General features: G+C 40.3%; 1 protein-coding gene across 16 annotated transcripts in view; it reads right to left on the bottom strand.

Moving 5' to 3' along the window:
• Window positions 1-27,648, bottom strand: part of ANKS1B (ankyrin repeat and sterile alpha motif domain containing 1B) — a 1,305,582-nt gene that overhangs the window by 300,158 nt on the left and 977,776 nt on the right. For all 16 annotated transcript variants that reach the window (XR_004439654.1, XM_033220935.1, XM_033220933.1 and 13 more), the window contains one exon: window positions 23,751-23,903. Coding sequence is in view for 15 of the 16 variants with exons in the window: in XM_033220935.1 (XP_033076826.1) it covers window positions 23,751-23,903 (153 nt within the window). In the remaining variant the exon portion in view is untranslated. The remainder of the gene's footprint in view (window positions 1-23,750; window positions 23,904-27,648) is intronic.

Genomic DNA, 27,648 nt, shown 5'->3' with positions numbered 1-27,648 from the left:
AAAGATTTTGCTGACTTAATCAATGATAGGTAATGATACTAAAAATGACATGAGAGTAGGATGCTGTGTACTGATTCCAGCTGCTTCTCTTTTGAGGTGGGATTATCTGAATTGGAAAAGAAAATCCCCATTTCCCCAGGAAGGTACAGATTGTACAAAACAGAGATCCATCCTTGACCTGGTAAATATCTAATGAAACCACCTCTTCTTTCCATTGTTTTTCCCACCCTGAGCCACATGCTGTATATTAAATAAAGGACTCAACTTTGTTTGTACTGGAGAAGTTGTCTGGGCTGCTGCAGGATGGAGGTTTACCTGAGGTTACCTGCATGGAAGGGTGAATTGCTCACGCTTTAGAATACTGTTATCTTTCTCCCCATGTACTCCTTCAACAGCACAATCTACAGTGAAGTACTTGTCAGGGTAAGTGGTGAGGAAAGCGAGAGTAGGTTGATCAATAAAACATAGACTGGAGGAAGCCTCTTCCACAGGATACTAACAATGCATAAGAAGCATATTCTTACAATGTTTGGCAGGAAATCCAGCAGCATGAAATGTACTTAATGTTTAACAGAAGTTCTGGAAGAAGGCAGCTTTACATGTGATATAAAGAAGATTGACTGAAGGCATGCTGAGGTCTCTATGGAAAGAGATTTGGATGTGAATAGACCTGGGCTTGAGCTCTGGCTCCACCATGTTCTAAATGTGGGAATGTGTGTGAGTTCCTGCTCCTCCCTTTCCTCTGCTGTAAAATGGGAATGGTAACACCTGCCTTAGCAGACTATAAGCAGTGATCTGAGATGTGTGAAAGCTTTGTCAACTCTAAAGCACTATTAAAATGCTTCAGGAAAGTAAAGGGAATTTATCCTGGTCACCTGCCTCAGGAACAGTCAAGAAACCGTAACGTGTTCCCAGTCCTGACACTGGTTTCCCTCTGGCTCAAAAACTGGGTCTTGCAATGACTGGCTTTCTTCTGATTTTCAAGGTTGAGTGACTGGCAGTCTGCCTGGTCACACGTCAGAGAGCACCACCACATCAATTGCATGGCTGCAGTCCCTGTGCAGGCAGCTTCCTTTGCTCCCCAGCAAGCGTAGGGGCTGGCAGAGGTTGCTTCAGCCTTGTGTTGCAGGGGGAAATAGGTGCCACATGCTGTTATGACCCATGGTGATGGTGGGGGTGACTGGTGCTTCTACATACCCTAGTTCTGAGCTCCTTTTCTGGATCATTGTAGTTACACATGGGAGTCAACAGCCCACTGCCTCCCCTTTCTCCTCTATCTACCCCATTGCCTTCTTCCAGCTTCCCCCCAACCCCCACCTCCAGTCTAACAAAAAAGAAGTTAAATTCCTATCTTAGCATCAAATCCAGCTGTAGTTTTTTCCCCCAACTAAGCACACGCAGTACGGTACCTCCTCCTGGACCATATACCTCCTCCGGTAAGATACTCCTGATCTCTTTCTCCTCCCCTAGGCTCATTTTTAGGTCCTTGTTGTATGTGACCCTATGTATATGCCAAATGTGGTTCTTATTGAACTGTACTATAACTGTTTACTTCTTTCGGTTAGAATGCGAACTCTTCAAAGGAAATTCCTACTCACCAGTTGTCTCTCCAGTTGGAGCAGTATGCTCCAATACACATCTAGCATAGTGCTTGGCATACAGTAAGGAGATGTAAATGATTATCGAACTGAATTGATCAGACCCTACCACTCCCACTGATTTACAATTATACATATGCAAAGAAGGGTCATTTTGAGACCACAGTGCAATCAAGATGAACATGTCTCTAACTTCTGACTTCTCTCTTTCTGAATCCGTCTACCTTAGCTCACCCATCTGTCTGCAAGAAGGGCCAAGAAGAGCACAGACTCAGTCGAACAAAGATGGAAGAAAACTGGTCACAAATCGAACTATTCCTTATTTTCCATTTCTGTTTTGACCCTTTAAAAGGAATTTCAAAATTTTGCTTTTTTCTGGTGCTATTAAAATGCCTAATAATCTCTACATGGATACACGATTTGAATAATTATACACTTGATGGGGTTAAAAGGAAAGTTTGGAAATCATCTTACACCTTCTAGAAATATTCCAAGTCAAACTGATTAAAGAAATTAGTTCTTTCTCCTTAGTTCTCAATCATATGCCAGGAATTCCAGGTTTGTGGATTTGTCATTTAATTGCATATTATCGATAAATAGTATAAAGACCCTTCCTGAGAACTCACTGTTCTGAGTGGTTTCTATAGCTCTGTGACAGATGTTATCAGTTGGCCAGTAAAATCCATTCCAATTTCCTCTCTCTTGCTTATTTTCTCCTACAGAGGTTAGAAAAGTCTAAGACGTACTTTCCCAGTCTCCTGCAAGTTGGACAGTGGCCGTGTTACATGGTCTGGCCGATGAGGTGTAAACCTGAGTCTGCTGGAAATATACTGGAAGAACTTTTGATATCCTGATAAAAGGAACACACGTCTCTATCATTGCTCCCTTTCCCCTTCCTCCATCTGGGAATGCAGATGTGATGACAGAAGCTGCCACAGCCACTTTGCGGTCATGAGGGGAAAAACACAAAAACATGAGCACAAAATGCCATCATGCTAAGGAGCACAGAGCAAAAAGACAGAAAGGCTCTGGTCCTAAATGGCACTACTAACAAGTGCCCACTTCCATGCCTCTTGTCAACCAACACAATTCATGTCTGTATGATTTCAACCCCTGTTGGTCAGGTTTCAGTTACTTGAAGCTAAAAGCATTTCTAACTGATTCAAACCCCAAATAAAAACATTGCCCTAATGATGAAACAGAACTTAGTTACTTTGGCCTCATTTAAAAAATGAAATGTAGCTAATCTTTAACAAATTCAATCCTAAATAGTTCTCTTTATGCCTACTGTCAGGCATGCCCTTCTTCTGTGGCTGGATCTGATTCCCTAAAGCCTTAATTTCTAACTCAACATAGCAAAGAGGTGGAGGGAAGCAATCATGCCTAAACCCTCATGGAGGTCATGACTTACAGTTGACTGAGGATGGCCTCCATTTACTACATATTCGATTGCAACTTGAGGTTCCTTTAACGAATACTAGGTCATAACATTTAAAGCTGATGGCACAGCTTCTGTTACAAGAATATTATTGTACTAGTTTCCTAAGGTTGCTGTATAAATTACCATAAACTGGGTGGCTTGAAACAGAAATTTATTCTCTTACAGTTCTGGGGGCCAGAATTCTAAAATCAGTGTGTCAGCAGGGCATTCTCCCTCTGAAGGCTCAGTGGGAGAATTCTTCCTCACTTCTTTGAGCTTCTGGTGGCTCCAGGTGTCCCTTGGCTTGTGGCAGCATCACGCCAATCTTTGCCTTGTCTTTACATGGCCTTCTCTGCTTCTTCATCTCTTTTGTCTGTCTTCTTTTCTTATAAAAACACTTATTTGACTTAGGGCCTATCCTGTTAATCCAAGATGATCTGGTCTTGGATCCTTAAATGAATTAGATTTATAAACACTCCTTTTCCAAATAAGGTCACATTCACAGGTTCTATGTGGGCATATCTTTTGGAATGCCACCATTCAATCTACTACAATTCTAGAAAATTTATTCCACTTTCCTTATTTATTTTTGTTGGATCTCATGAACTTTGATTTTTTTAAGCTGTGTGAGGAAACATTTACAGCAATTTAAGTTTTGTGTTGCATTAGAATTTAAGGTTGTTTCAGGAAACCAATGTTTTATTTCACATTTTAAAGTAAAGAATTATTTATCTGATTACATTTTAGTCTTTACTTTTCATGTTAAAGCAAAAAATAGGTGACTTCAGATCAGTAAGTATATCATGGTAGTGATATTAAAAAGTATTTACTAGGCTTCATATAACTCAGGCAAAACATTTCTTGCAAATTTTTCACCATAATCTTTTTTTTTTTTTTTTTTTTTTTTTGAGGCGGAGTCTCGCTCTGTCGCCCGGACTGGAGTGCAGTGGCCGGATCTCAGCTCACTGCAAGCTCCGCCTCCCGGGTTTACACCATTCTCCTGCCTCAGCCTCCCGAGTAGCTGGGACTACAGGCGCCCGCCACCTCGCCCGGCTAGTTTTTGTATTTTTAGTAGAGACGGGGTTTCACCGTGTTAGCCAGGATGGTCTCGATCTCCTGACCTCGTGATCCGCCCGTCTCGGCCTCCCAAAGTGCTGGGATTACAGGCTTGAGCCACCGCGCCCGGCCCATAATCTTTAACATAGACTGGATTATTAACTTTAGGGCATGAATTACTTTCTATCCAGGTTAATGGTTTTTAACCCTGTTACACATTATAATCACCTGGCAAACCTTTAAAAATGCATGCCCAGGACCCATTTCAACCAATGAATGCAAATAACTGGGGATGAACCTGCGCATCTATGCTTTTTAAAAGTCTCCTAAGTTATTCTTATGTATAGTGAGGATTCAAAACTGACCTTGGCTCTTATTAGCAGTTGCCTTATTCAACACCATTTATTTATTCAATCAAGTAATCATTATGCACTTTTAAGTGTGTAAGCAGTTGCAGTACATATAAGGACATACAAGAAATGCAGGTTTATACTTTAGTAGTCACATTGTATAATATTTTGTGTAATGTGCCATTTATTCTCCAGGGCGGTAGAGCCAAATGCTTATAGAGACTTTCTCTGCTGGTCACTCTTAAAAATTTAAATCAATTTATAAAAGTAACTTGTATCACAAAAAATTAGCCAGGCGTGGTGATGCATTCCTGTAATCCCAGCTACTCAGGAGGCTGAGGCAGGAGAATCACTTGAACCTGGGAGGCAGAGGTTGCAGCGAGCCAAGATCGCACAATTGCACTCCAGCCTGGGTGACAGAGTGAGACTCCATCTCAAAAAAAAAAAAAAGTAACTTGTATCATTATTGCTTTAACTCTCCTGCACTCAGGTGAGTGTATGAACACACACACACACACACACACACACACACACACACATTGCTGGTAATAATCGGAGCAAAATAAGACTACTATGGTTGACTATCATCAGATTATACTCTTTACAAAGTCAGGAGCCTTTTAATTATTTTAGATCCCCCTTCCACAGAGTAGAAATCAATATATGCTTGTAAAAAATCACGACTGGTAGTGATCCCTATTAGTAGGAAAAGCTTGAGCAGTAAAGTTGCCTGTGCCCTGGAGAAGTGCTGAGGACTGGAAATTCCTCTAGCTTCCAGCTATTTGGGAAGACCCTTGGGTGTTGAATCAACATTGGCAGGTGTGAAAGGGAATGACACTGGGGCTGGCAAGAGGATCTGGCAGCCAATTAGCAGCTGCTTGTTAGAGCTCACCCCAGACTGCTGTGTGGCTGCTCATTCAGACATTCACAGATACCCCTGTCACAAATAAGCCACCTGGAGCTCTGCAGTCATACAAAGCAGCAACAGGAGTGGAGAAGAACCACATTTGTCAGGAAGGCCCTGCGTGCAAGAGAGGGGCAGGGCAGAGAGTGGAGTAGAGCTTGGAGGCTATAGTTGTAACAAGCTTTCAGGAAAAGAGAACTGAGCACCTCTATTCTGTTCTATTCTACTATTTTATTTTATTTTATTTTATTTTATTTTGACATGGTCTTGCTCTGTCATCCAGGCTGGAGTGCAATGGCACAATCACTGCTCATTTGCAGCCTGACCTCCTGGGCTTAAGCGATCCTTCCACCTCAGCCTCCCAAGTAGCTGGGGCCATAGGCATGTGCAACCATGCTCAGCTAGTTTTTGTATTTTTTGTAGAGACGGGGTTTCGCCATGTTGCCCAGGCTGGTCTCGAACTCATGGACTCAAGCAATCCACCTGCCTCGGTCTCCCAAACTGCTGGGATTACAGGTATGAGCCACTGCACCTGACAAGCACTTTAATCTGAGGAGTCATAGAGTCTCATACATGTGAAGTCTTGTTGATGAAGATGGAGAGGAGCTGGAGGAGAACATATTAAGCCAAGTATTTAAAAACTACTAATGAGCTAGGAATCAAGCTGAGTGCATTCATTCATGTGTTAATCAAATACTTTTTGAACATCTTCTATGTGTTTCAGGTGTTGAGAGTGCACAGGTGAGCATGTGTTCTCCAGGGTGAAGGACACTGGGGGAGATTTAGGACAAACAAATAACAAACACACATACATTCAGGGTAACATGATAGAAATAGATGGTCAGGAGATACCACCTCAGTTTGGGCGATGAGGAAGGCCTTGACCCAAGGAGGTGACATAATGTGAGCTGAGATGATGTGGAAGGTGTTGGGGCTTAGAAAACACCACCCTGAAATGAAGGCCTCAGAAGCCGCCTCAGAAGCAAAAGTTTTTCTCTGACCTTCTCCTGCCCTCCTGCTTCTCAGTCCCATTCTCTCCCAAGGCTAGCCATGGAAACTAGATCCCTCTTCCGCAGGGTGGGTCATAGAAACCAGACCCCCTCTTCCCCAAAGCCAGCCATAAAATCTAAAAATATTACTCTAACTTTTCCTCCACCTTTCTATGTGAAGACTGGCCACAAATAAATTATCTGACTTACCTTGTTTGACCGTAGGTCGTAAGACCCTCATTCCAGACAGGTCTTGTCCAACACTCAGAATGAAGGAATGCATGCTCAGGGGGACCAAGAAGAGTCTAGACGGACAGGCCTTCCTGGGTTTCCTCACTCAGTCTATTAGCATTAGATCAGACCCTTTTTTTTGGTCCAATAATATTTCTGCACAGCTGTCCATACTTTGTTGAAACCAAGTGTAAAAACGGACAGTCTCCCCTGTATTTTTGGGTCTTCATCCTGAAGGCTCCCATGTTTACATGCTAAATAAATTTGTATGCCTTTTCTCTTAGTAATCTGCTTGAATGTGAATTGATTTTTCAGCGAACTTTTAGAAGGCCAAGGGCAACTTTCTTCTTGGTCCCAACAAAGAGAGGTACAGAGATGCATGTAAAGCGGTCCAGGCAGAGGGAAGAGCAACTGTAATGGCCCTGAGGAAGGAACACGCTTGGAGTTTGCAAAGAATCAGATGATATCCAGGCTAGAATCAGAGTAAGGGCATGTTTGGAAGAAGTAGAAAAGGCAGCAGGGGTTAATGATAAGCATGTGGCCATGGCTGGGCTTCGGGAAGGGTGAGGTTTGAGGTCTTTGTGTTTTGGTCTGAAAGGGACTGAGGCTCCACTGGGTGAGCTGCTCAGGGCACATCCTGATGCAGACAGCCTGTTGGCTCTGACAGCAGCTCTCCCATCCTCCCAGCTGCAATGACTGCCGAGTTGGCTTTGCTTTGAGTATTCCAATCACACAGGGCCTGCACCTCCCTTCATTCCTTGGGGGTGATTTTAATAGTTTCTCTGTGTGCATAGTGATTTTGAGGCAGGAGATACATGAGGGACTGCAGCAGCATAAGAAGTCAGTGGTGTCAATGCCTGACAACTACCATGACTGAAAAAGTCAGATTCCTGAAGTGACTTCATTTATATTGCCATATCCTGACAGAAGCTGAGGCTGCCCTTGGTATATGAACACAGTATCATCTTATATCTATGGAAATAAAAAAGAATGGGACGGTTTTTTTTCCCTTAAGCAAAAGGAAAATATTAACTCAAGATCCAAACTGTTTTATTCATTTGTGAACTCCCACAATGCCTTGCTTACAGTTATTTCACTGATTCTAGAACACACACTTTTCCTCATTTACCATCTGCGAAATGATAATGCATCTTACAATCCACAGTGCCTCACAATTGCCGTCACATGGTTGTCATAGCTCATGCCCACATGCTTGGTCATAGCTGCTCATGTGTTGAGTATAATTGGCATTTAAACTGTGTTCAAAATGATTACATTATAATTTGGCATTAGTAGGAACTCAGTACTTGGAAAGATACAAATACAGTAGGGAGAGGATAATTTGATATTTGTGAAGCAAATAACTTCACTGGAGAAGAGACTGCTACGACATATTTTCTTTAAAAGCAGTAACCATGTGCATTGTGGGTCTGAAGGAAGGAAGATAGCTACAAATGCATGAAGCCTTATTACGCTCTGTTACTTCAATATATGAAAAAGATTACATATTACATGCCAAATAACTCAACAAAGGCAGGAGTAATTGACAAAGCCCTCTACATGAAGGAAATGTGCAATCTGTGTGAGGCTTTTGTGATGGGTTTGTGTTGGACAGAATCACCATAAGGCACTGTGTCACAGTTTAATTGGCAGCATTTGTTTTTCTTTTGTAGGAATGCATAAGATAATGATGCATCTTATAATAGATAGTATTTCTAGGTTCCATGAAATAGAGTGGAACAAAGTAGACGTTTTTGTCTTTAGATGACTAGGGCTATGCAAATACTAGACCTCACTTATCCCATCGCGTTTAAAATGTCTCTGCAGTTTATTTACGTATTACCAAAGAGCCATCCACTTGAAAACTTAAAACTCAGCATTGTGTCTCAAGCGAGGTAAACCGAACTAAACATTCTCATGGCAACATGTCAGTGCGCGGTGGCTCACGTCTGTAATCCTAGCACTTTGGGAGGCCGAGGTGGGCAGATGATGAGGTCAGGAGTTTGAGACCAGCTTGGCCAACATAGTGAAACCCCATCTCGACTAAAAACACAAAAAACTAGCTAGGTGTAGTGGTGGGTGCCTGTAATCCTAGCTACTCAGGAGGCTGAGGCAGGAGAATCGCTTGAACCAGGGAGGCGGAGGTTGCAGCAAGCCTAGATTGTGCCGCTGCACACCAGCCTGGGCGACAGAATGAGACTCCATCTCAAAAAAAAAAAAAAAAAAAAAAAAAAAGGAAAACAAATTCTATGGCACCCAGGCAGATGATTGTGGTATATATGGCCTTAAAGAAAAATAAGCTAACTGCTTAGGCAATTATTTCAAATTCAGTTTAAGGAAGTCACTGTGTTTTAGTGTCTGATTTTGAACATCAGGACTAAAGACCCCAAGGCTTTTTTCCTTTAAGGTACTGTCAGGTCAGTGTGAAAAAGCTGTTTGCCAGGGGAGCCAGTTGGAAATGAAAGAAATAATTTACATTCCTGCTGTGGGCAAGTTGTCAATCATTATGTGTGAAGCCTGTACCATCATTTTTCTCCTATAGCTACACAAGGATGCTGTCTTAAAGATGCAGTCAAGTTCCATGACAAATAGCAGGTCAATAGCTGAGGACACGTTGCCTGGTGTGTGGTGGTAAAGAAAGGGCACACACCTCTATTCCCCAAACTCCAGGCCGGCTGCTTGATGTAACAGTAGTTTGTAAAGTGAAAAAGCTTCTGCATGAAAGGATAGCTTTTACATGGGGTACAGAGCGCAGAAACATTTTTTGGCCACACATTGGTTTTTCTCAGCCATGGATCATAATGATTGTCAGTAGAATCATTTGTTTTAAATGCAAAGAAGAGCTGAAATGCTTCTATGTATGATTGCTTCTCGAGATTCCTAGAAATGTGTGCTAGGTAACTCAATTTATCATGCCCAAATGGAACTCTTGATTTCTCCCTCCAAAGTTTCCCTCCCAAATATTCCTAATCTCAAGAAACCTCAGGCCAAAAACATTTCCACTTATCCTCAATTCTTTTGATTTCTCTACAATCAATATCACATTCATCATCTCTATCTTCCTTGTAAATCCTGACTCAGATATTCTCACCTTCTTCACCACAACCACTTTAGTACAAGGCACCACTATCTCTTGCTGCGACTACTAGGTGAATGTCTCAGCTATGTTTTCAATGACCGCCGTCCCCGTTCCCACAGCAGCCAAAGTGAGCCTTTCAAGCATAAACCTAACCATATCGTTCTCCTATTTAACACTCCTCTGATGCTCACACTCACATTTAGATTACCATGCAACCCCTCTCTACGGCTCACAATACCTGTTCCTGGGCCACCACTTTGATATCTTTTCTACCAGCCTTTTCCCTGGTTCATGCTACTACAGCCACACTGGCTTCCTTGCTGTTCCTCAAACAGGCGCACGGTCCTGCTGCACGGGATTTGCACTTGCCACTCCCTCAGCCTGGAGTGCTGATCTCTGCATGGCTTCTTCCCACACTTGGTTCATCTCTCTGCCTAAGTGAAACCTCCTCAAATAAGTCTTTCCTGATCACCCTCCTGAAGATCTGGTCACTGTCTATCCTCTTACCCCGCTCTACGTTTCCTTATAGTATGTGCCACTAGCTGATATCATATTACAGACTTATCTGTTACCTGCTTATTGTCCTTGTCCATCTCTAGAGTGTAAGTTCCATGAGAGCAGGGGGTCTGTTGGTTTTGTTCCCAATGCATTTCTAAAGACCAGAACAGTGCCTGGCATATAGTAGGTGTTCAGTAAATATTTTCATTCAATATAAATACTGCATATACTTCTTCATATGTCGCCTTCCCAGTTGTACACTTTCTAGGCATACTGGGCCCTCACAATGATGTATAGAGTGTGGATTGCCTTTCAGCTGAAGCATTTTACCTGACATGCCAACTGATGGCAGCACCCAGGGATGGCAATGAGATGGTGTGTGCATCACCCAAGTGGCCCTCCACAGTCAAGTAGGTCACTGAAGTCTGTCTCTGATGACCTTGCCTCCCATGTCTCCCTCTGCCTCTTTCTTTCCCATTCTTCCCCTGGCAGCAAGTCATTCAGTGGGTATTTTTAAGCACTACTTTGTGAAGGGCACTGTGTGAACATACAGCTGAGCCCTCCAAAGTCAGGTCTTCAAGGAGTTTGATGTCTGGTGGAGGGGCACGATGAACCCACATAAATATAAGGGCTGTTAAAAGGTGAAGTGTCTTGCCCCAGTGGAATAAGGAACTAGAAACTGAAATTGGCTCATCTGACTCAGAGTCCAGCCTCTTATCCACTCTGCCGCCTTGCAGCCCACCCAAGCCTGCCTTCCTATGGCGCTCCTCTGCAGTTTTAATCTTTGTTCTAAATCCTCCTTTTCCCCTTCTCTACATTCAAAGCACCAAATCCTGCCCTTCTTGGTAAAGTTATACATCAGCTGATGATCAGATCAGAGTAGTTCACAGCAAGTGTGAATGACTCAGATTTAGTTCTCTCGGGTGGCGTTTGCATTGTAGCTTTTCTGTCCCTGTTGCAGCCAGTCACAAGGAGATACATGTGTGGGGTTTATCTGTTTCTCTATTTTTTTGAGGGTACTGCAGGAGAAAGGATGCTACCTGGGGTCTGCTTATTTACTGTGAGTCTTTCTACCTCACCCTGCCTCTCAGACTCCCATGGACCAAAGCATGAAGTAGGTCTGGCCATGGGTATTTCTCCTTCTTTAGTACAATTTCTGAAGGGAAGGCGGTATTCCATTTTTGGCATTTGGGAGGTGGTGAAACAGGCACCCACTCTATTCTCTCTCTCTCTGTGTGTGTGTGTGCGTGTATGTACAGTGGTGCTACAGTGTCATTTATACCAGCATGCCTCATAAATTGCACCCCTGTTCATCTTGTGCACCATGTGCCCTCCAGTGGCTGCCATGAAAAAGAAATGGAACTTCCTAAGGCAGCCATCCTGACAGACACTGTTGGAAACTTTCTCTGCCAGGCTGAGAACATGAGGGAAAGACTGTGGATGTTCATTCTGTTGTTAATCTTATCTGTTGCAAGACCAGCCTAGTGTACCACCTTTCATGATAGAAGACATCTGTGAATAGAAAATAACAGGAATTGGTGGCTTTTCTCATCAAAATTCAACTAGTTCTCTTCAGACACTTCTTCACCTGTAAAATGGGAATGGCAACAGTGTGCATCTCATAGGGTTCGGGTGAGGGGAAATATATCAGGATATATGACATATACATCACATATATGTCAGACTCAGAACACTCTCACACAAAAGTGTCTTCAGGTCAATCAACAGGAATTTATTTGTCACCTCCAGTGTGCTAGAAACTGTTCTAGGAGCTGGGGATACAGGAGTCAACAAACTAATCTATGCCCTGATGGGGCTGACGGTGGTTAACAATCATGATAGCCAAGGCATAAGCAGGATCCAAATCCCTGCAGTCTAGCTCCAAGTCCCCAGTCTTCTCCATGACTCTATAGCACCTCTTGTTCGCTGAGCAAGAGAATGCGAATAATACACTAGAGATGACGTTGTGAGTTGAGATCCTGGACCTCAGGGATAAAGACCTGTACTTAGCAGCCATCTACTTTGAAGCTGCTAGCTGAAACCTGTCCAAGAACATAACACTGGGGAAAGGAGGTTTGAGAAAAAAATTCTTGAGCAAGATTTACAATTAACAAAGGGGAAGATGAAGAGGGACTAAAACAAACTCCCATTATTGTTATTATTACTATTATTCCCTGTGCTCATCTAAAGGAGTCAAGTAACCTAAGGAATCAAATTCAATTTAAAAAACACTGGTTGCATATCCACTCTGAGCAAAGAGTGGGTGTGCAACAAATATTTGAGCAAGGCATGAAAATGATTTTTCATTAGACACATACTTTAGAATTTCATTTTCTAAAATAGCATTGTTTGATGGTCAATGAATTCAATAAACAATTTTCCAGGTTTTTATATATCTAGCAACTCCATGATCACACAGTATATTTATCATCTATCATTCTCTAGTTACTGAATATTGGTTGGGGTTCCTGTCCCCCAGTTTTCCATACATTTAGGCCCTCTTGCATGGTACCCTATCCAGGTCGTCTTTTTCCCCCAGTGAGCCCCCCACTAATCATCTTAGATTTTCTGAGATGGTTTTGATTTCACATATTTTGAGTGGGGGCTTACAAACAATAATAAGATTATCCATAATTCTAAAATTCTCTATTATTTTCTCTGATTAAAACCTTTGTGGGTCAGGCACACTGACTCATGCCTGTAATCCCAGCACTTTGGGATGCCTACATGGGAGGATCACTTGAGCCTAGGAGTTCACAACCAGCCTGGGTAATGTAAGGAAACACCGTCTCTACAAATAATAAAAATAAATTAGTCAGGTGTGGTAGTGTGCACCTAGTCCCAGCTACTTGGGAGGCTGAGGAGAGAGCACTGCCTGAGCCCGGAAGGTTGACGATGCAGTGAACCGGGATTGCACCACTGCACTCTAGCCTGGGTGACAACAACAACAACAGCAACAACAACAACAACCATAACAAACATAAAACACCAAAATAAAACAAACCCCCAAAAACCTCTGTGGTAGACTGATTGCAGTAATGGTCTCATTTCTTCATCCTTCCCTACTTTCAAGCTATTTACCATGTGATTTTGCAGTTGCTCCTATTGAGAGGTGAACTATATCCTCCCCTCCCAAGCTGATTTTGAGTTTTTCTTTTTCTTTTTCTTTTTTTTTTTGAGAAGGAGTCTTGCTCTGTCGCCCGGGGCTGGAGTGCAGTGGCCGGATCTCAGCTCACTGCAAGCTCCGCCTCCCGGGTTCACGCCATTCTCCTGCCTCAGCCTCCGGAGTAGCTGGGACTACAGTCGTCCGCCACCTCGCCCGGCTAGTTTTTTGTATTTTTAGTAGAGATGGGGTTTCACCGGGTTAGCCAGGATGGTCTCGATCTTCTGACCTCGTGATCCGCCCGTCTCGGCCTCCCAAAGTGCTGGGATTACAGGCTTGAGCCACCGCGCCCGGCCTGATTTTGAGTTTTTCATACAGCTTCCTTTGGCCAAGTGTTGGCAGATGTGATGTAAGCAGAGGTGTAAAAAAGTGCTTGCTCATTTTTGTTTGTTTGATTCTTTCTTTGTTATGAAGACATATCTGCGACAGCATACTAGAGAGTGGGGCACAGGGAGCCTCAGCTGTTTCAGCTGAGACCATCCCAGGTCTGTCAGCTCTCATATGCCAGAAGACTAGAGGCAACTGCAAGCTTGGCTAAACAAATGTCTATTGCTTTAAGCCACTTCATTTTCAGACAGCTTGTTCCATAGCATTGTTGAGGCAATAGATAACTGATAATGCTTCCCATAAATCTTAGGAACTTGGAAGCTGCCCCTCCATTTGCCCTCCTTTAAGGAAAAAAGTGAATGCTGTTTGCAAAGCATTGTATAAAATGCTTTATTAGATTATCTTATTGAATCCTGACAACAATACCTAGAAGATAGATATAATGTTATTATCCAAATTTCAGAGGCAAGGAAATTGAAGCATAGAGAAGGTTAAGTGACGTGAACAAAGTGCTTTTAGAAAAGCAGAGATTCTACAACCGGTCTTCTAAACCTTGGAAGACTGCTTTTAGCCAGTGCTGCCTGCCATTTACTCTTTGGATTCTCTATTCTACCTGTTCTGCTGCCTACTTCTACCCCCTAATTAGGAAAATACCTTGTGTTCCCATTTGGGATACAGATACCACTTTCATACTGGGTTTACCCCTAATATTTCTCTCCATGCCACTCATGTAGATGGTTGTCTTCCACATTAGTCTGGAAATTTTTTGAGGGTAAAGGCTGTAAAATACTTACATTTTTTCCCCTACAACTCTATGTAGTAATTTTTTTCAAAAAGATCATACTCATGTTTTAAGGTAGTTACTCCATAAAATACATAAAAAGGTAAAAAATACTCTCCTAGAAAATATATGCATATTTAAAAGGGCACTGTTATTCAAATTAATCTAATTTGTGGAGTACACAGTAGAGGGATTTCCCCATTTTGTTAAATACTTTTAGTTATATGGTATTTGAACGTAGTGTTTGACTGAATGTCTACAAAAATAAAACTCTCCTGACTCATTTATAGATTAATTCCAGAAGCAGGGATTAATACAAAACTGGCAGTGAATAAGTTCTGTTTTGCAGTTAGTTTCTGCATTTAAGAAATTGCTTTATGGTTCAGCAACTTGTCCTGCACTTTAGGTATGCTGCCACCAGATGGCAGCAGGGTGCCAGGCATAAGGCTTGTAAGCAAAGAATTTGTGTGCTTTCTGAGGTTCAAGGTAATAGCTCTTTCCTTAAGTTCAAAAAGATTTCAGGCCACTGATTTCCAATTTAGCATAATACATTTCTTTACTAAAATAGCTAAACTAAAACTCTAAGCCACCCTAAAACATCTTTAGAACAGATATAAATTTTAAGCTATAAAATCACCTAACTAATTATTCTTCTCTTCTCTAGCATCTAATTATTTCCATAATGGCTTATACACCATGATGGCTTATATGAATCTTATACACCTACCTAATGATAGTGTTAACCATTGTAATTTACTTTGAATCTTTATTATCAATCTCTGCCATGGCACTATGTATGTTAGTTTTCAAAATTCTCAATAGTTTTTCTCTAGGTAAAAAAACCTATCCGGCTTTCCTTTCACCTAATACAGCAGAGGTTTATCTTTTCAATATTATCTGAGATCTTCTCTTAAGACCAAAAGTATTTCTCCACCACAGTGGCATGAACATTGTTTACTTGCATTTCACGTATGTATTTGCGAATATGGAGTACTTTTTGCTTTTATATTTTCTATACTATATAAAAATCTACTAGAATATTTCCCCTCTCAAAGCTCTTAGAAGCACAGAGGCAGTTTACCATACTTTAACAGAACTATAGCAATTTTTAAATTGTTTTTTTTTTTTTAGCAACAGGCTGTGCCCTAAATATCTCAAGAAAAGACTTCTTTAAAGAACAAAAATTTTCATGCAAAATTAGCAAGATACAGGAAAAAGGTAACTGGGCAAAATACAGGGAAAAAAGGTAACTGATTTCATTATAATATATAAAGCTCTGGAACAGATTCTAGGAGAGTTTAGATTTACAGGTGATAGATAAATTGAGAATGAAGCTATCCCTAACCGCTGAAGCACTACTCTGCTCTGTTCGAAGGTCCTCTGCTTCAAGCACAATGAGGTCTGGGAGGCTGAGGGTTGATGCTGAGGATTGAGGGTCAATGCTCATGTAGCTGGAGAAAGAAGACACCAGCAATTCTGTACCTGAGCACAATTAGAAAAAATGGAGGGGAAATGTTCAGCTTCACCTTGAAAGTTGTTACACAAAGCTGAGAGAGTCTGTCCCCCTCACATTCACCAAATCCAGGGTGGAAAGACTTTAAGCAGGAGTAAGCCATGAGGGTTTGGACAAGGCTGGTAGGGAAAAATGATATGTCCTGGGCATACTGGGAAGCTGAGAGTTCAGGGCAGGTGAAAGGGGTTGGTGATGGGAATGAGGGAGGATAGCATCTGAGCGGTAAATCCTGGAACTAGAGTTAGCACATCAAGCAGGGCTGTCTATGCTCCCAGGGTAAGTTCTGGCTGGGAGAAGCAGATGGCAACTAAGCTGTGAAAGTAGGCTCCAAGAGACCAGCTCCCAGTCTAACTCTGGGGGAGGGATCTGGGGAAGTCAGTAAGAAAAACATAGAGGGGCAAAAGAAAAAGAAAATAGGAGGAGAAGAGAAAGGGATGGATCATAAAAAGCTCTTATTTGATTTTGAGTCTCACAGGAAACCCATGAAACCAGCAGGGCAGGTATTTATTATCCTCTATTTACGAATGAGAAACTGAGTCCCAGAGGGGGTAAGTGACTTTTTTTAAGGTCAACATACCGAGGGGCGGATGTAAGATTCAAAGTCAAGTGACCTGATTCCGAGCTAAAGATGAAAGAAAAGAGGGCACATTTGAAACCCTGACACACACACTGTATGTCCTACTCTTTGCTTTATAAACGGTAAGTAAAATTTTCAAATAATGGAAGCTTAGCCTTTTAAGGGTCAAATGGAAGCAGCTTTAGCCACTGCTGGAAAGCATTTCTGAAATGTATTATATTTGCCCTTGTCTCCTTTGAAAACTGACTGTAATCTACTCTCTTCTTGATACATGGGTTATAATTATAAAAATTGACTATATATAAAAATTGACTATATTTATGAACTTCTAATTCAGTGATACCCTCAGGTTCTATGGAGGCATGTGGGTTTTTTAAAAAATTAATTTTTTTCTGCCCCACCTAATACATTCATGGCTAGAAATAGCTGTGTAGCAGAACTGTCTGAGTCAGCTCCTTCTTCCCTCACAGCCACCTCTTCTTTCTTAAGTGTGTCAGCTGCTGGTCCCTATCCACTGTTTCTGATCAAGTCGTTCCCCTTATTAAAATCCTTTAGTGACTCCCTCTAACCACTGGTTGCTGTAGTTTGCAAAACAGGCTGCACATGAAAATCGCTTGAGGAGCTTTTAAGACCTCCTGATACCCAGGTGCCAACACCAAAGATTTCAATTCAATTATTTAGATATGGGGCCCTCAACTACAGGAATTAACATAAGTAGCATGAACTTTTGCTTCTGGCCAAGGTAGAACAATGGGGGCGAGATTTATCATTCCAATGGAAACACCTAGAAGTCCAGATGAATATATTAAACAATGGTTTTCAAGGCAATGGACCTGAGGCATTGAAGAACAGTGATCCCTGAGAGACAGACAAACAAAATGAGCCCTGCAATTGCCCCTGAGAGAATTTCTAGGCCATGGAGCAGGGAGGACGAATTCAGAAGGAGTCTGCAAGACTCCTTAAATAGAAAAGATGAAGCAGAGAATCCAGGGATACTAGGGTGGCTAGAGTGTGCCAGGTAGAGTATTACAGAGGAGAGAGTTTTGATCAGTACATGCATGTGAGGAAATGGTATAAAATCAAATGAAAAACCAGCTAAAAAGATGAGTAGGAATAGTCCTTAAAGCTCAAACTGGACTGGTAACACTGAGATTTGCAAACGATTCCAACTGGGAAGCCCTGAAATTCAAAGGGCATTGGTCGAGTACTCAGAACGGTATTGCCCTAGTGGTGAGGAAGTATTGTCAATAGACTAAACAATACCCTGGCCTTGCCTAACGAACCTTAAAAACAAGACCTAAAAGATCAAAGACTATTCAAAGAACTTCCCTGTATTCCAGATCAATACCCGAAAATATTTGTAGGAATAAAAAAAAATCCAGCATCCAACAAGGTAAAATTCATAATGTCTGGCATGTAATAAAAATTACCAGATATGCAAAAAACAGTAAAGAGAAAAATCAACAAAACCTAAACCTAAACTGACACAGGTGTTATCATTAGGAGACAAAGCTATTAAACCAATAATTGTAAATGTATTCCATATGTTCCACAAGTTGGAGGAAAGACTGAGCATGTTTAATATAGACAGAAAATACAAGAAAGACCCAAGTCTAACTTGTGAAGATGAAAACTACAATCTCTGAGATGAAAAATACACTGTATAGTAACAGTGACAGATTAGCTATTCCAAGAAGAAAAGATTAGTGAACTTAAAGACATAGCAATAGAAACTATCCAAACGGATCACAGAGAGAAAAAAGACTGAAAAAAATGAATAGGACATTGGTGAACTGTAGTCCAACTTTACGTGACTTAATACTGATGTATTTGGGGTTTCCAAATGAAAGGAGAAATAAGAAGGTGAGTAATAGAAAATATTTTGATGTTGGACATGGTGGCTTACAACTGTAATCCCAGCACTTTGGGAGGCAAAGGTAGGCGGGTCATTTGAGGTCAGAAGTTCAAGACCAGCCTGGCCAACGTGGTAAAACCCTGTCTCCACTAAAAATACAAAATTAGCCAGGTATGGTGGCATGCGCCTACGGTCCCAGCTACTTGAGAGGCTGAGGCAGGAGAATTGCTTGAACCTGGGAGGTGGAGGTTGCAGTGAGTTGAGATTGTGCCACTGTACTCTAGCCTGGGTGACAGAATAAGCCTCTGTCTCAAAAAAGAAAAAAAAATTAAGAGATAATGACTTAAAAATTTCCAAAGTTGATGACAATGATAAGCCTCATATTTAAGAAGCTCAAAAAACTTCACACATAGAAAGCATGAAAAAAATGATACTAATGTATGTAATAATCAAATTGCTGTAAACCAGTGAAAAAGACAACACCTTAAGTGCAGCCAGGGGGAAAAAACTGACCTATTATGTACAGAGGAACAACAAAATGGCATCAGGTTTCTTGTTATAAACAATGCAGAAGAGAGGCTGGTGGACCAATATCTTTAAAGTACTGTTACCTTAGAATTCTATACCCAGCAAAACTATGCTTCATAAATGAAGGCAAAATGAAGTATTTTTCAGACATACAAAAGTTGTGAAAATTTATCGCTAGCAGCCTCGCACTCCAGAATAATGTCAAAGACAGTCCTTCAGGTAGAAGGAAAATGACACCAGATGGAAATATGGGTCTACACAAAGGAATGAAGAGTTTGGTTGGCTTCAAGGGTATGTGACCTGTGCGGGTTACACAAGGTCCTGCAAATAGAAGGGCCTTGTGCTAGCTTTAATGTTTTAATGTTACTGGATAAAAATTTTTTAAAATTTTTGAACAAGGGGCCCTATATTTTCATTTTGCACTGGTAGCTGGTCCTGATGAAGAATACTTTGTAGCCCATAGAGGTGGAGGCAGAGACTGGAATACTGAACTTGGCTCTGAAGATCCAGGCCATATGTTCAGGCATGGAATAGGGAAGAGATGGAGGTGGCTTCTTCAGAGGAAATTTGGAATGTTTTAATTTTAATCACGAGATGGGTGAATGAACAGATGTCCACTAAAATAAAAATTTTTAAGGTAGCAATTTCTGGGTAATTAGAACACAATTTTCCTTTCTGCACAGAGATAGATCATAAATGGCTATAATCAGAGAGTTTAAGGACTTTCTGAAGTTCATTTGTTGTGGAGCATTCAAAACTGTCTCTTCAGGCCAAAATGCCTTGTTTATTGTGTGTGTTTTACTATTTCTGATATCAATACTTTAATAATGCTTGTTCCGTAATATTGACCTGGAGGCACTGCAAGAATGTAAATTACTTTACATGCAAAATAAAAGCTATATTATTTCCAATGACATTTTAGTGATTAAATGCATTTTATTGTAGTGTAATTCTATTTTAGTTTAGGTCAAAGCTCGAAAGTTGAGAGTAGTATAGAAAGTGTGGACGTGCAAAAGATGCTGAAAGGTAGTAGAAATAATAATGTCAGACCTAGACCATCACCACCCTCCAGAACATATATGAAAGGACTGGAAATTAATGTTAAGTGTGTATTTATTTGGGAGACTGTCCATCCTATATGAGGACATATGTCAGGGTGCTTTTCCCCAAACTTGGGCTGGCTGAGAGAAGCTTCAAGAGACTCCCTGGAACAGCTTGCAATTTGGATGCAGAGGGTAGAGTTGGTAGAGTCCAGAAGCTTTACCTGATATATGCCTGGAAAAGTCTAAAGTTCAGGGGTGGTATCTAGCTGTCCTGAAGGGTTGTGGGGAGCCAGCTATACTGTACATACGTATAAATGCAATGCTTAAATCTACAGATAATTTATAAAGTTTGCCTACACTTGAATACTCACATCCAGTCATTTAGTTGAAGCCTTTGGCTTTGATTAAAGTTGTTAATATTTGAAGTGTTGACTGATGTAGCCTCCCTGGTGTGGAAATATGAATATTTCTCATTTATTATGTCCCGTGGTGAAAGTATAACCTTTTACTTAAAATAATTGGTTTGAAAATGGAATTAGAATATTCATCCTCCCTATTCCTCCCCTGCAGTTTGTGAATTTAGTAATTATTCTTCTTGGTTATGAGCATAAGTTACCATTTACCTTTATTCAATATGTACACACACACACACACACACACACACACACACTCTCACAGAATGCAAAAAAAAAAAAATTAGGAAATAAAGTTACTGCAACTTGAGCAATGAGAGTGGGGTAGATAGAAGTGTGACTTTATAATGCTGATCATGAAATAAAAACATCAAAGCAAGTCTAAATCTGATATTCATAGGATGATAGCTCGACTGCATTTAAAGCAAATAAAGTCACATTACTCAAGAATTAATGAAAAATTAGAAAGTTTCCTTTGAAAATTCTTAGCACATCTCCAAGTGGTTAGCTTTCCTGGGAAAGCTGCAAATTAAATCCACAACATTGAAAGAATAAAACCTGACAGTCCTAAATTAAACAGTCATGTAAATATAGTTTCCAAAGCTATTAGGCAAGAAGCGAATGATTTTCTAATCAATTTACTGTTGGAAAAATAATGCCAGATTATTTTCATGGGGCATGTGAAATAATTTTCATGGGATACATGTGGATATTGCTACCTTAGCAATCTTATTTAGTTCTACCCAAAGGTATTTAAAAAACAACCACTGATGCTGAAGTTATCTGTAATCATATCAGCAGCCTATCTCCTCATCCTCCATTCTCTTCCCCTCCACCAGCCGACCTTTGTATCAAATGCAGGCTACACTTGCTCTTCTCTTTTCACTTAACATAGAACAACAGTTACTGGAGCAATCTGGTTCCCTTAAAACTAGCGACTCATTACAACGATTCAGGATATGAACTTCCCTAAAAGGCTTTGCTCTAAATCAAGGTGACTGTACATTCCCTTTTAGGCCAGAAAACAACAAATTATGCGTTCTTAGTATAGGATTTTTCAGCCCATATATTATATGAGACTACTTCATATTTGGGTATCTCTCTCATTAGCTGGGATAAACAAAAGTCTTGAATTTGAGATCATTCAAAATCTTTGTGAGCCGAAAGGCATGCACACATTTTGCCTTTTTCTTATTTTAAAACACAGTAACCCAAAACCATCACATGAACTACCCAGTTCTACTCGGCATACAAATTTTGTTTTCTGATTTCCAAGTCTGAAGGTTCAGATCAACTTTTGTCCATAATTAACATGGACAAAATTAATCTGCTGAGTTAAATGACATGCAAATCCTCACCACCAAGAGTGTGAACTTGCCCATAAAGTTGTCACATGGAAAATTAAATTCAATCAGCTTACTTTTAGGAAAATATACAGAGTTAGTGGTAGACACAGATGGCATGCTCCAGGCCAGAGGATTTTGGCCTCAAGGTCTAAGAGGCAGTGACTATGTTTTCAAATTTTGACACAATGCTTGTGACAGGCACTTCTCCCTGTATTGAAGCCAGAAAACTGTTAAGAGCCAACATGGGTGGAAAAGACCAATTTTCTGTCTCAGCTCAAGGCTGATTGGCCTCATGGGTGGTGTTGGATCAGTCCCTAAGCTCTGGCAGTAAAGCCAGGGGCCATCATCCCCATAGTCACTGCAGCTGTCTACAAGATCTGGCTGCAGTCACTAAACAAGGATCTCTAGGCCACAGGTATCCCCAGCACTGGGGAAAGTGAGTGCCCAAGCTTATATCTTAAACACTAGTTCAGGGCTTTGGATTTTGAGAGACATAGAGCCTCACATTGTAAGTGATCCTTACTTCAATGAAAACATACAATCAAGTCCTGTTGAAATCCACTCTTTACAATGGGAGATTATTGCTAATGCTAGCTAGGTGAATGATTCATGTGCTACCTATTATAAATATTAATTATTCAATGGGTAGCAGTGTGATTCAGAAAATGTTACATAGGGATATTTTTCAAGCTATACCATTAACTCATTAACTGGGATGCAACTTAAGTTGGAAACTTGTTTGGTTGATGTATGGAAGGTACCCCTTTAACAAATATCTATGAGTAACCATGTGACGAGCATCAAGTTCTTGACAGAGAATTGAAATCTTAGCCTGATGCAGCCAAAAAGCAATACAGTTTCAGTTAGTTCCATACAGTTAGTTTCATACAGACTGAATGAAACTAACCAAAGGCTTTAGGTTAGACAATGAGTGTCTTCTGAAATAATGATAGCTTTTGTGAAGGCATAAGCAGCAAAAAGTTAAGAAAGAGTTACTTATGGCCATAGAATCACATTAATTTGTCTATTTAATGTGACTTTTAGATTCAAGAACAATTTCAATACGAGGTTCTAGAAAAGACATTCTTTTTTCAGAAAGACTTTTAAAAGGAAGGAATAATTAGTTACTAATACTGACCATCATTTAAAATAAGCAGTGGCATGTAATGTGTAGAACCTGGACTTTTGGCGAGAAAGTGACATAAGAGTAGAACGGAGCACTTTTGAACCAGCAGAAACATCTTTATTTTACCTCTTAGTTCATGAATGCCGGTTTTATTCAATCATTTACTATAAAATTAAAACTATTTTTAAAAAATTAAGTGATTTCTCATTGTCACTGTTAAAAAAAATGTGTGCTATGCCAAATATAATTCAAATGCATGACCATTTTATATTTTCATGTAATTCCTTCATTTACACTAGAAAATAACAAAAGTAAAAATGCAACAAGAAAAGTATCAAAACTATTTATGCAGATTTAGTTGATCTCTTTGGGCTTGACTATATGGCAACATATGTTGGCCAGTTTTTATATGAAATCTACGCTAAGTGTATGAATAAAACAGAGACAACATAAGATTAGACACTAGCTTCAGAAAATAAAATTTTGATAATACAGCAGCCTGTTTAGTAAGAATAAAAGCAGTCTCTTGGAGCATGGGATTTGTATATGTGATTAAGAAATAGACAAGGAAACATAATAGAGATAGAAAACTAAAAAAATGATAATTTAAATCTTTAACAGTGAATATGAGCAAAGATCAGAATAGGAACCTATTTATTATCATATCTATACCCTATAACTGAAAAAATTTCCTAAAAAGGAAAACACAAAAAGGCTTGGAAGATTTTCTTGGATAATGCAAAATACCCTGAGAGTTCTCTCTTTACCTCTTAGTTCCCCCACATTAAAACTTCAAAAGACAGTGACCCTGGAGCTTGAGGGAGATCGATATTTAAACCAGAAGGTGTATCTATAAATCCCCATTGGATATCCAAACAGTTATAAAAAAAGAAAAATAAAATTTCATTTATCAAGGGTTGAATAGTTAAGGTGTCACTAAGAGACCAACTTACATTAATAAGTTCAACCTCCCAGATTTTTTTCAACAGGTCCATCGATGTGTAGCCATTAATTAGAAAGGCTTTGGTGTAGTCGCCCAATTCAATGGAATCCAGCCACTCAGCTACAGAGGTGGGATGGTAGCCATCATGCCCAATGGGTCTCATCTGTAATGAAGAAAATTACATTAGGATTAAACTGTATACTTTGTGTCCCAACAACAGAATGCAGATTTCCCCTTGAAAATTTATTTGACATGAAGAACAGATCTTTCTGGAGATGGAAATAAGGAAAAAGAAAACACTTTCTGATGTGTTTTCACAATTCTAAATCATTAATAATTTTCATGCTGAATTAGTTTTCAAAATATACCCAGAAATTTCCAATTTAGCTGCTAGATTAACTCTATATTTGGAAGAGCTAAACATGTCAAACTTCTGTCACAGATATTATTGGCATTCTGTTGGGTGGAATTAAAAATGATGTCAGTTGAATGGTATTAAATTCAACGCGAAGGCACCAGGAAGTGCACTTTCAACATGTAGATGATAATTCTCATATGCACAGCATCAAAGCATGTGAAAATACTGCATGACTTAAACATTCAAAGGCAATTCGTGCTTATGCAAGACATGTATTGGAGGTAGTGCAAACATGCTGGAGAAACATACTGCTGCAGTGAACCAGTAAAGGAGAGGAGGCCTTTGGGTATTTTAAGACCATGTGTTCTGCATCGACTCTACAGTATGTTAGACGTGAATAGAGAACTTGCTGGCAGACAGGCCTCTATTTTTTGTCAGCTATATACAGATTTTTAAAAAATACTTTAGGAGAACAAAGAAATGTGACAGCAACATAATGTTTCTGAGTTTAAATTGGAGTGTGAAAGTAATTTAAGCAAGAGGAACTTCTGGGTTTAAAATTTTGTATGGATTATTCTGGTCCTTTAGCTTTTATTTGAAATTGTAGCTGAATTTGTGGTGCTTGGTTTTCGAAGTGACTCACTTCTAAAACTTGGGCTGTTTTGCATGCTACGCCGTATATCTAATACTTCAGTTATTAAGGGGAGCTGGCACCTCATCAACCTGATGGGGGCCTTCGGTAAAATTCATGATGGAAACAGCAATGCTGGGCAAAACGCAACACAGATTTTCCTCTTCCTTCTATTCAAAGAGATAAATATTAATGGAAATCTATATGATTCTGATTTGTGAGCAGAGAAAAGATTAGTCTGGGCATCAGGGATTCAGATTTTAATCTTAAACACGGTAAGTTTTCTGTCACTGTGCACGGTTCTCATTTTTGAGATTCTCTCTACTCCTTCATTTTAAAGTTACTTTTTCTCTTTTCCTGTTATTCCGCTCCCCATTCTAGTTTCCATTTCAAAGTTTAAATGTTCTCTGTTTCATTTTATTTTTTGAGATGGAGTCTTGCTCTGTTGCCGAGGCTGGAGTGCAGTGGTGTGATCTCAGCTCACTGCAACCTCCACTTCCTGGGTTCAAGCAATTCTCATGCCTCAGCATCCTGAGTAGCTGGAACTACAGGTGAGTGTCACCATGCCTGGCTAATTTTTGTATTTGTCTCTACTAAGAGACAGAATTTCACCACGTTGGCCAGGGTGGTCTTGAACTCCTGAGCTCAAGTGATTCACCTGCCTTGGCTTCCTCCCAAAGTGCTGGGATTACAGGCCTGAGCCACTGCTCCTGGTCTAAATGTTCCCTATTTTAAAGTTAGAGTGCAACTTATTATTTACATTAGAGTCTGAACTTGGTCAGACTTTTGTTCTTCACTTTTACATTGACTGACCCATTTCAGCTGCTCATTAAATGTTTGTTCATGTAACACTTAACTCTGTGTTTATTATGTGGTAGCTACAAATGTAAATGACAACTCAGCATTTGCAGAATGAAAGTTAGTGGCATTCACAAATACCCGGATGTTATGTATATATAAAATTGGAGGCTAGGACCCAAAAGGGAGGCTCATAGGTATTTGGTACCTTCATATTCTATAGAGAATTACAAAAATATTGGGGCTGGGTACATTCTCCAGGCTTTGTTAAAAGGTGGTTGAAATAACTCTGTTAACCTAAATCATCACTCTGGCCCCAGGAATCTCCCTGAGTGCCCCAGTGACATGAAATAAGAAAGAAAGAGAAAAAAGGGAAGAAAGTGAGAAACACTAAGGTTGAAGTTAACTGCTTAGTAGGGAGGTCTTGCCATTAGCCCATCCATAAAGCTGACCACCCCAGGAACAGATACTGGGGACAAGCCCAGGGAGGCTTGATGACTGGATTTGTGTCAAAGTCAGTTGTCTCATACCAGAGAACTGTGCAATGGGGTTCCCACAGGTTACCCCCAAGCACTTACACAACACTCTTTTGAGGAAGCAATTAGTGGCCATCTGACACACAGAGGGTGTTGATGGTCAATGTTAGCCAAAGAATCAGGGAACCCACAATAGGACTGCAGAGAAAATACAGGTAAGTATAAAGATGTTTGCTTGTCCCTCCAATTCCCCTTTCTTGTCCCAATGCCCTAAAATTTAGAATCGAAAGACAGAAGTGCCAGTCCTTTGGGGGAAGTCTAAACTTGGGGGAGGGGGAAGGTGGTGAAGAAAATAAAACTGGAGGTTTCAAATAAATTGGAACTGAGTCTTCAACATTTTACATGGTTGGAAAGTTATTGGCTATGTCTGAGATGATATTTATAAATAGTAAAGGGAGGGTCAGTTGAGTTTGGTTGAATAATTGGAAAATAAAAAAAAAAAAACAAAACAATCACACCAGGACTGCACTGAATGCAGGCTGCTTAGTGGTCTGATTACTCCTGTAAGGCAAGTTCTCCCAGACCAATCTTAAAGAGGTGAGAGGGAGGGAAATATTTGGTGGGAGGATGAAAGACAAGGGTAGGGTAGAGAGCACAACTGAAGAGACCTTGGAAATGGGTATGCTGAGGTGTGCAGGGCAGTATTCATCCACCCACTCATTCAATACATATTTAATCAATACCTATTCTGATGAATGTTGTGGAAATAGTAGAGAACAAAACAGTCATAGTCTCTCCCTCATGAGATTATAACTCTTAATTAAAATATGTGAACAGATGACCAATAAATTATGAAGGTTCTGCATACCTGAAGAGAGGAAACCATTAGAGCCAAATGCAGTTACAAAATTAACTTGACACATATTTAATGATATGCAGAATAGTTGCTGTGCTGCACAATAATTTCTTCCAAAGCAATGATCCCATCTGTTCCTTTATTTCCGTTCCTACTGCCATTACCCTGCTTAGGTTCTCGTTAGTGCTTACAAAAACTAAAGCAATAGCCTTCTACATCGTCTCCCACCTTTGGTCCAGCTTGTATCTTGCTACTACATTAGTCTTCCTAAAAGCCAGACCCTTAAATGTACCCTTGTATAAAAACCTGTAGCGGTTCCTTCTCGAGAAAAGTCCAAATGTCCTATTCCAGCATTCAAGGCCAATGGAGATCAGCCTAATCTCCCACTCCTCTGCTATTGTGTACCCAATAAATGTAACTAGACACGTGTATGTCTCAACAGTACATTAAATAGCTAGGCATTCCCTGAAAACGACCTGGATATTACACAGTCATATCTTTGCTAATATAACTTCCCATGCTTGTAATGCTTTTGCTCATACTTCTGGAGGGATTTCTTCAGGACTGGCTTCTGTTCATGAGCTCTGAGATGCAAATTTCTAACCATTTGTAGGACATCTCACATAAATGTCCTATAGGTGTCACCAACATAAGTCAAAAACAAATTTAACTCCTTCGGTTCAAAAACAGGTTCTCTTCCTCTTTTTTTTTTTTTTTTCCATTTCAGTTAATGGGCAGCTATTACTCCACTGCCCAAGCAGAAGCTTGGGAGTTATCTTACTTTCCTCT

Source organism: Trachypithecus francoisi, unplaced genomic scaffold, assembly GCF_009764315.1.
Source record: "Trachypithecus francoisi isolate TF-2019V2 unplaced genomic scaffold, Tfra_2.0 Lachesis_group11, whole genome shotgun sequence".
Lineage (NCBI taxonomy): Eukaryota > Metazoa > Chordata > Mammalia > Primates > Cercopithecidae > Trachypithecus > Trachypithecus francoisi.
This window is presented reverse-complemented; position numbering and strand designations above follow the sequence as displayed.